The sequence below is a fragment of the Micropterus dolomieu genome, linkage group LG09 (assembly GCF_021292245.1).
Source record: "Micropterus dolomieu isolate WLL.071019.BEF.003 ecotype Adirondacks linkage group LG09, ASM2129224v1, whole genome shotgun sequence".
Taxonomy (NCBI): domain Eukaryota; kingdom Metazoa; phylum Chordata; class Actinopteri; order Centrarchiformes; family Centrarchidae; genus Micropterus; species Micropterus dolomieu.
The window spans coordinates 27,696,745-27,706,494 of NC_060158.1; the positions used below are offsets into that span (position 1 = coordinate 27,696,745).

Sequence of the window (9,750 nt, forward strand, 5' to 3'; positions counted from 1 at the left end):
AAACAATCGATACAGATAATTTGTCCAAATCTTTAAAGCTGCAATAATCATTTTTTTTACATTAACAACAGATACATTTTAATATGTGCAATGTGGAATTGGTGACATACATTTTGATTATTGGTGGCTGTGGCTTGTGGAAGATTGGCGGTTCGCCTCCCCCAGCGCACATGTCAAAGTGTCCTTGGGCAAGATACTGAACCCCAAATAGCTCCTGAAGGCTGTTCCATCGGTGTGTGTGTGTGTGTGTGTGTGTGTGTGAATGTGTGTGTGTGTGTGTGTGTGTGTGTGTGTGTGTGTGTGTGTGTGTGTGTGAATGATTAGTTTCTTTCTGATGAGCAGTTGACACCTTGCATGGTAACCATCAGTGTGTGAATGTGACATGACGAGTGGTTGACAGACTAGAAAGACTAGAAACTTATATGTACGGTATAATTACAGTGCATTTAACATTATATCGGAGAATAAAATTGCAAGTAAAAAAACGACCACATCCAGCTTCTATGGACGGAATTTTAACATTCTGTGTTTGTGCTGCAAACACAACATGCTAAAGAACAAACAAACAACCCCCTTGGCAGATACAAAGCACATAACACATTTTCAGGTAGTCCACTTTATTTGAAGATTATATCTATGAATATCACCAAAAAATCAAATAGAAAACATCACATAGAAATGCCATGTTACTTTACTGTACCATTTAAGGGGTCTTTGAGGAAGCGGACCAGCACACGTGCTCCCAATATTAGATCATTCTTGGTATTAACAACACAAAAACTCATCAAGTATCACAGTAAAACCACGAGGCGTGTGGTTTGTTTTGTAAAACATCAATATATCAGTCTGTCTAAAAGACACCAACACAGTAACTGCCCATGTCAGTGCAGGTGAAAAGGTAGATCAAAGGTAACAAAGTGCAAATAGGGCTTCAAGTCAGTTCCCTTGGATCACTGGAGCTTCATAGAGCGTAATGCTTAACACACCTTCAAATTGACACAGCATTAAATGACTTTCACACTTCAGGGACATTTTCTTTTCAGCAAATGTCAGACAATGCAGACAAGCTCAGCTTTAATTAGCAGGCCTGTGTTAGTTATCTGTCCATCTCCCTCTAGTAAGACAGAGCTGCTGTGAACCACCCTGCTTTCGCCATCTTTCTCTCGTGCAACAATTCTGTTTTAATGCCTAACATCTGTACTACAAAAATAGTAACCTTAAGTTGTCTCTAGAGGAAAAAAGAATGCAAGAATGTGTTCATCTTCACTAAAGTGATGGATATAAAACACTAGGTAAGTACACTTAGATCATAGGTGCATGAGAGAAAGACAAAGCCTTTTGGAACTAGGTCAACAACAACTTTTTGATGGCTTATGCTTAAACTAATGGTAATTCCATATGTCTAAATGTAACCATATTCATGCACAACTTCACACAGAAAAATAAGCATTCAGGTAATCTCATGTCGGCCAGGTTAAAATTGCGTCTGGGGCAGTATTTAGATTAGAGCCCAGTGGATATATTATTGCAGCCGATTTCACTGGCTGGTTTAGCTTATCACACCACCACATCATTCTTTAAAAAATATATTCGGAATACATTCAAATTAGCACATCATTTGATCAAATGAACTTGAATGCAACCCACTCAGCCGAATGCTAAAATATGTTGTAGAATTAACGTTGTTCACAGTGGCTCTGGTGCCTCACGTTTCTTTAAGGCATTTGAAAAGTAAGCAAACACCTGCACCTTTATCCAGATTTTCCAGCGTTAATTCCACAATATTTCCTCACGTTACCTATCAGATGGTATGGTGTGATGATTCTACTGATTATCCTTTCAGCATGGGTAGCTAGTTTTCTCCATCAAGGCAACAGGGCATGCAATGGAATAGAAGCTCAGAAATCCCTAAAATATGTAAGTGTATATGCACAAGTAAACTAAAACAGATTTTGTGAACCACAAAGCACTGACAGGTGTATAGGTATATATCTTGGTCACAATATTTAATGACCAAATTTAAAGGACGCTTATCCAATACATTTAATCACAGGATTGTTAAAAAAGAAACATCAACTGACATCTCAAACATCAATACAAGCCTAAACAATCCAGTATCATTCAGGCTCTAATTTAGGTGAGCATGGGATATTAAACGTTTGCTTTTAAAACCATGCTAATGTAGCTACAGAGAAGATATAAATGAAAGCACTCCCCACCTAACACTGGGTATCGAACCGCAAAGTGAACTATCTTGACTCAGAAGCTGTCGGGTAAAAAGAAATTGGCATTAAGTGCTTGGTAACAAGTAAATAATGTAAGGTATTGAAAAATATTAGAAACATTAAGGTATTGTATTGGCACTGGTAAAGGAAATGTTCAAACTACATCCAGCCCTAAAAGCAACACATTCCTTCTGTATCAGAAGAGAAATGACTGGTCTGTAACAGATTTTTAATTAAAAGCTAATCAGATTAAATCTATGTATCCTGTCTAACACAACTCCCCGGTACATGCAATACAGTACGCTGCACAAGTCACACACTCTTCTACCATGCACAGTAATGGTGTTGGTGTTGAGGCATGCGGGCCAGGGCTGGCAGTGTTGTGACAGATTTAATACGGGTGTGATCAGGTTTGTGCAGGAGCCCGGAGTAGGCTCAGACAATGGTCTTGAGCTCCTCGTCAGTCAGCTCGTTGAACGTCATGATTTTCGTAAGCTGCTCGGCATACCTCGTCTGGTCCTGCATGAAGTGCGGGATGCGGACGTTCTCCATCTGAGCCAGTGCTTTCAGGCGGTCCACGTCTTCAAATGACACCTTAGCCCACAGAAAAATAACAACAAACAAACAAGTGACAGAATTAGCAACCTGCTGCACTGCAACTAAAAAATGAAAGTACGATTAACCACCAGAACCAGTAGGGAAAAGCAACCGATGAGGAGCAACTCTCCACCTGTAAAATTCATATCCCAAAAAATTATGGGGCAGCATCACATATTAGGTCATAACTGCTGGTGCGGTTGTATGATTCAGTTTGATCAGAAAAATTGGTATAAGAATATTTCCTTCCTTAACATTTTCTGAGTTTATTTTGTTTATTTATTAGAAAAAAATGTTTAGACATAGTGAACACACATCTCACAGCTGAAACTATGGAGGGATGCCTGAGCAATACTACCGGACTATTGTGGCAAATGGTATTACGAGGCAGGACGTTTTGCCGCTAGCTGGTTAGCTTGCTAACTTCAGTAGTTTTCTCTGCAACACAATCCATAGATTTGTACCTTTACCTTGATCAGAACTATTACTGCTTCACATTCTGTTGATCATGTTAGTTTCATTTTGATTGTTTTAAACTAACATTAAAATAAAATATATTTACATTATATCTTTAAATGCATTTAAATGAGACTAAGAGTATACATCCATACTAGCAACTCTGTTAGCTCAGTGGTGCTTTGAGCTCAATGCTAATGCCAGCATGCTAACATGCACACAAAGTCAAATGCGAACATGCTTTTGTTTAGCAGGTAATGATTACGACTGTTCCCTTTTCAGTTTGGCACAAACACGAAGTACAGCTGAGACTATGAGGTCATTAACCAGAGTGTTGGACAAACTGGTATTTTGACCTGATGATGACGCTAGAAGGAAACATCAGTTTTTAGTGACTAAACCAAATTTCCTAACAATCCATCAACTTGCTGGTGAGATATTTCAATATACATCAAAGTGTTGGACTGACTGACAGACTGGCACTGCCGTTCCTAAAGCCATGCAGCAATCGTGGCTAAAAAACCTATAAATTCCTAATGAAATGAAATGAATTAGCATAATGTGAGAAAGTGAGTCGACCTGGACTGTCACCCTTTGCTCAGTTAAGTTTTCAATTCATTTCATCATTTCATAACAGTTATTTTGTGGATTCCGCCCTCTACCCAGTGGTGTTATTAAAAACACATTACTTCTTACATCACATTCAACATCTACAGCTGGAATGAGCACCTTGTTTAATCATCAGTGCCTTCGGCTCCTCTGATGCAGAACACGGTCTGTTCCCTCCTTAGAGACGGTATTATAATAGCCTCATTCAGCTTTCCATTCATTTTCCCCCGTCTGAACTGTAACGATCTTCTGTGTAGTTAAACTTGTATTTAATGTGACTGGATGCCACGGATGCTATTAAAATAGCTCTTAATAGGAACATAACTGTCTGGGATGTCAGATAAAGACCGGACACTGTCAGCACAACACTGAGGTGTAATCTGCTCCTTTGATACAGAAAACCCATCATCATTGCAGTATGTTGGAGCTGTGGATGTTAAAGAGGAAGCTGTACAAATCTCAACTTCTTGTTAATGACTGCATCCAAAAAGAATGGCAGTGGAGGGTATCAAGGCATCACTACAACTATTTATCACTTTCTAAGCTGTTGTGTGCAGCGCTGTGGTGGTAAATTCAGAAACTTGTTCAGAAAAGGGGATGGATCGTGAGATCGACAGGTGGATTGGTGCAGCGTCAGCAGTTAAACAGACGCTGTACCGGACAGTCAGTAAGTTCCTGATTTACCAGGCAATTTATGTTATGGTCTGATGAGACCAAGATAAACTTATTTGGTTCAGATGATGTCAAGCGTGAGAGGAGGACAAAGACAAGTGTATCTTGCCTGCAGTCAAGCATGGTGGTGGGAGTGTCCTGGTCTGGGGCTGCATGAGTGCTGCCGGCACTGGGGAGCTACAGTTCATTGAGGGAACCATGAATGCCAACATGTACTGTGACACACTGAAGCAGAGCAGGATCCCCTCCCTTTGGAGACTGGGCCGCAGGGCAGTATTCCAACATGATAACGACCCCAAACACACCTCTAAGACGACCACTGCCTCGCTAAAGAAGCTGAGGGTAAAGGTGATGGACTGGCCAAGCATGTCTCCAGACCTAAACCATATTGTGCATCTGTGGGGAATCCTTAAACGGAAGGTGGAGGAGCGCATGGTCTCTAACATCCACCAGCTCCGTGACGTCGTCATTTGCACATTTTCACTTAGGGGTGTCCTCGCTTTTGTTGACATTAATGGGGATGTAATTTTGAGGGGACAGCAAATTTACACTGTTATACAAGCTGTACACTCACTACTTTACTTTGTAGCAAAGTGTCATTTCTTCAGAGTTGTCACATGAAAAAATGTGAGATACTGTATAAGCGACTGAAATGAGTTTCTTGGCAGTGAGCACAGATCAAGGTGCTCAGAGTAGAACCACTAATACACACTGAAAGGACTTAATTGAGGTAGCTGGGGCGTTTGATTAGACTGCCTCCTAGACACTGTGGCTGACTCCGAATGTACGGACCTCACCACACGTGCAATCAAGTTAATCCCAAGACAACCTTAATATGACTTTTTGCGGACTTCCAGATATCATCATGGAACATATAACAGATAGCTGCATGGGGCTGCAAGTCATTTAGATACAGCCAGTGACTGTGGTGGGAGAGAATGAAGCAGCGGCAGGGAGGAGCAGCCACCTGGTACAGGTCTGATCAATGTGCTTGACTGTGGATGTGAATGACAGCACTGAAACATCTAATAAGAAGACTCTCTGCTACTGGATAAGTCAGTAGCAGTAGCTGCTACTTAGCGACTCAGTAAACTGACTAATACCACCAGACAGAGATAGATGAGCTGCCTCACCTTTCCTAGAGCCATCAGCAGTGGAAAGTTGATTTTGTCTCTGTATTTCAGGATCTTCAGGATACCATCCAGGTAGACCTGGTCTTTACTGAAGCAACCTGTAATGTGAGAGTTCAGAAAAGAAGTTTGACAAGTATGAATTTGAAAGGGCTGATTTTTTTTGTCTTATTTTGAACATATCACAATTCAGATTAAGACAACCAGTGTTGGATTGTCTGACTCTACATTAATTGTGTGAGCAAGCATAACATTGGCAGCATACATCAGCAAACTCTCTTTTGAATTTTAAACCCTGTCAATTGACATAGTGACCTGGCTGTGCTGTATTGGTCTGGCCCCTCTTGGCTCGGACACAGTAGTCCCAGCGGGTACTGGGGTCCTGGACGAAGCGTCCCAGATCATGGAAGAGCTGAGAGAAGGACATGTGGCTGGCCTGGTAGACGGTGTAGTAGAGCAGGGCGGCGCGCCACAGTGTGGGGTCTTTCCGGAACAGGACACTGTGAATGCTGGCCAGGCCCTCCTCTGTGGGGTTCAGAGGCTTCAGGTTGTGCTTCTTCCTGCCCACGCTGCTGCTCCATGGCTGGTGGCAGTTGTTGATGCCACGGAAATAATGTGTACCTTCAATTTGGGTTCAAAGCCAACTTTATTAATAGCAATACCAGTAAGATGCAAGCAGCGTATCAATACCAGTCTCTTGGATGGTCAATGAGACCTGTGATTAGAGGAGTCATTTACACTACTGTTCAAATTCAAACAATTCATTGTTTTCAAAAGGAAATCACAGTTTTTAGTCCATTAAAATAACATCAAATTGACCAGAAATACAATGTGGACATGGTTAATGTTGTAAATGAATGTTGTTGCTGAAAATGGCTGATTTGTAATAGAATATCTACAGAGGCGCCCAGAGGGCCATTCTCAGCAAGGATATTTTGCATGTTTGCAGACGACACCACCATCATAGGCCAGAACAACAATGATGAGACTTCATATCAGAAGGAAAATGCTAATCTTGTAGAGTGGATTAAAACTGCTCTGAAGATCATTGGTACCCATCTACCGAGCATCAGTGATATTGGTGAGGTGAGGTGTCTGCAGAGCCCAAAGGATACTAAAGGACAGTACCCACCCAGCCACAGCCTGTTCACCCTGCTGCCTTCTGGAAAGAGATACTGAAGTTTCAGCTGCCACACCACCAGACTGCAGAGCAGCTTTTTCCCCCAAGCTATCAGACATTTTTATAATTGCTTTTATATTACTGTATATTGTCTGCTACGTAGCAGAAGGGAGTTGCAAAACTCAATTTCACTCTAAAACCTGTTGTACTGTGAAAAAATAAATCTACCTACTTACCTACGTTTCTAAGTGACCCCAAACTTTTGAACGATAGTATATGTCATGCAGTGAACTGCATTACAGCTGAATTTAAATGATTTTCCATTTGGCCGGTGACCTCCAGGAGCCCCACATTAAGAATAACACCTGTATGTGAGCTTCTGTACTCACCTATCTCATGCCTCAGCATGCCTTCCAGCCAGTGCTCTCGTGCAGTGGAGACGTTGATGGTCAGTGTGGGTCTGCTGTTCACCACCGTCATGGAGGCTCTGGACAGGAGGTCATCTGTCACCTGAACTACGATCTATCAACATAGACAGAACTCATAGTGTTTTATTGTTACTTTTTTGCTGTTTAGATTTACATTTAGGTGTATTTTCCTTTAACCTGTCGTATTCACCTCCAACTTCATTTTCACCATTAGTGGTGTAAGAGTATTTGTGACAACTTGTGACAACAAAAACACTATAAGATTAGCAAAATGGTACAGATGGTACATCTGGTCATTACTTGGAATTCCCCAGCTGGAGCTGAATTATGTGGCTGGGAAGAAGGATGTCTATGCCTTCGGTGTGACTGCACCTAAAACAAGGTACTCCCCGTTCATTTCAATGGAGAAGGTGACGAGAATTTCCTGTTGGGACATGATCATGCCTTACATAGCATCCAGTCTGATTCAAATAGTGAGGCTCTCTAGTGTCCATCAGATTTGACAGAGGGGGAGTGACTGACCTGTTGTTCAAGAAATACTTACTTATACTCAATTATATTCTTCTTTCTTGTTCAATGAATACAAGCATGGATGCAAGGCTGGCAGTGAATCCAAGGGCATTAACACTGCATTAATTGTCTGCGTAGATGGTTCCTAAATTTTAGGCTGCATCTGCATGTCTGCAAATGTGTCAGTGTGGACCCTCATATGGACATAGAAGGTGACAAAGGTGATGTTGTGCAAACCCTTGCAGAGCCTGTGGCTATGTAGTATTTTTTGAGTTATTCCAAAAGCACTGATGCTCTACGTTGCTGAAATATGTTCTTCGACCATCTACATCACATATGTCAGAGTCAGAGTTTTTGTGTGGATTACTCACTCTCTTGTATTTTCTTTCTACTGTCTAGTATGTCTAAACTCTTTAGGACTTGCATGCACAAGGTGCGTGTATATGTGGTGTAATGTGTTCAGTGGAACATTATTAACTCGGTGATGTAACATGTATTTGTTGATGGTTACATAAACACAGCTCCGCACAAGCAAAGGTCTCACTTCCCTGGAGCTCATTCACTTTGATGCCCTGCTGTCTGCTGCTCTGAAATGGTGATGTACGAATGCACCATGACACAAACTGCACAGTGCAGTCACAGAAAAAAAAATACCAGGCTCAAAAATTTAGTGTACAGAAAATTCTCTACAAACCATGAGCGTGTGCAAATAAAAAGCAATACATCATAAAAATAAGCATGAGTTGCTCGTCCTCTTACCTCCCCCATGCAGCCTTCTTTCTCCATGTATTTCTTGACATTGTGCCAGATGCGACTCCTGGTGAGGAGCTGGCCACCAGTGACCTGTTCAAACTTCTCGTAGCTGCCATATCGCTGCAGAGCAAGCTCCATGATGTGTACTGCCTGCAAGAGAGGACAAACTCATAAAGTTAGAGCTGCCGTGACTAATGACTGTCATGACACCTTCTGTTGGTGGGGCTTTGGACAGCCAGTACTTATACAGTACTCCAAAGCAATAATCTTACAACTGGCCTGCCCTATTTATCAGAATCAGATTTATTGGCAAGTAGGTTTTCACATTTTTGGGCGGATGATGGTGGAGGTCTTGAAGCAGGCTGGTATGTGGCATGTCTCCAGATGTCTGTGACTCAACAGAGAGAGACACAATAATCTGACCCCAGCAACTCTGGATGTCAGAACTTTCTTATCCACCCCCTTCATAACTACATCTCTTTGTATTTGAAGAAATTGTTATGAACATTACAAGCGTGCTCACATTCACTTTACTAGATAATCTGGATAAAGTGCTGGGGTCATCTCTGCTCAGGCTTATGTTTCTTGTCCCATCGACTAGTTCAATGATTGTTATCGTAACTGATACAGAGTCATTACACACAAACCATTAACATCTTGTCAGTAAAGTGTGCACTTAATGGACATAAACTGCTTCTTCTTAGTAGCTGACAGGGGTGATAATGGTGGAAAAAAACCTACTGGTGAGTCTGACTTTCTCTGGATTATTTCTTGCTTTTTAAGAGACAGATACTCTTTTAATCTTAAATTTTGAATCATGTCTAGCATGTGTAGTAGAATTCTCATGAGTCTTGCCTAGCAATGGTTTTGAAGTTGTGCTTCTGCATAACTGTAGCTTACAGTCTTACTATACATTGAATGAAGGGCTGCTCCACATTTCCATGAATTATTACTCTGTTGAGGACTAGTGAACTCCATTTCCCTCAACAAATACCATTAATATAATACTGCAGGGCAAATGTAATTCAAGTGACAGTTTACTTTCAAAGTGCAGCACAGAGAAAGAAAACGTGACAAACTAGGGCAGACTCCAGGAAAAACAAAAAAACAAAACATGAGCATCCTCCGCAGGATCACTTTACTGCATTTCCGGTTGAGCTCATTCTTTGTCTTACTATCTGTGTACTTGCGTTACTAAAATAGCCTGCAACTGAACACCACAGGGCTGTTTTCCTGTTCAGTAGAAACAC

General features: G+C 41.4%; 1 protein-coding gene across 4 annotated transcripts in view; it reads right to left on the bottom strand.

Annotated features, from left to right (window-relative positions):
• Window positions 1-600: 600 nt before the first annotated feature.
• The window catches only part of si:dkey-222b8.4 (uncharacterized protein KIAA0895), a 12,434-nt gene continuing 3,284 nt past the window's right edge, over window positions 601-9,750 (bottom strand). For 3 of the 4 annotated variants that reach the window (XM_046059334.1, XM_046059332.1, XM_046059335.1), the window contains exons 3-8: window positions 8,507-8,650; window positions 7,199-7,331; window positions 6,822-6,851; window positions 6,005-6,310; window positions 5,693-5,790; window positions 601-2,819 (exon numbers count right to left, since the gene is read on the bottom strand). In XM_046059334.1, the coding sequence (XP_045915290.1) occupies window positions 2,661-2,819; window positions 5,693-5,790; window positions 6,005-6,310; window positions 6,822-6,851; window positions 7,199-7,331; window positions 8,507-8,650 (870 nt within the window). In that variant the 3' untranslated portion in view covers window positions 601-2,660. The remainder of the gene's footprint in view (window positions 2,820-5,692; window positions 5,791-6,004; window positions 6,311-6,821; window positions 6,852-7,198; window positions 7,332-8,506; window positions 8,651-9,750) is intronic. The other variant, XM_046059333.1, reaches the window with a different exon arrangement.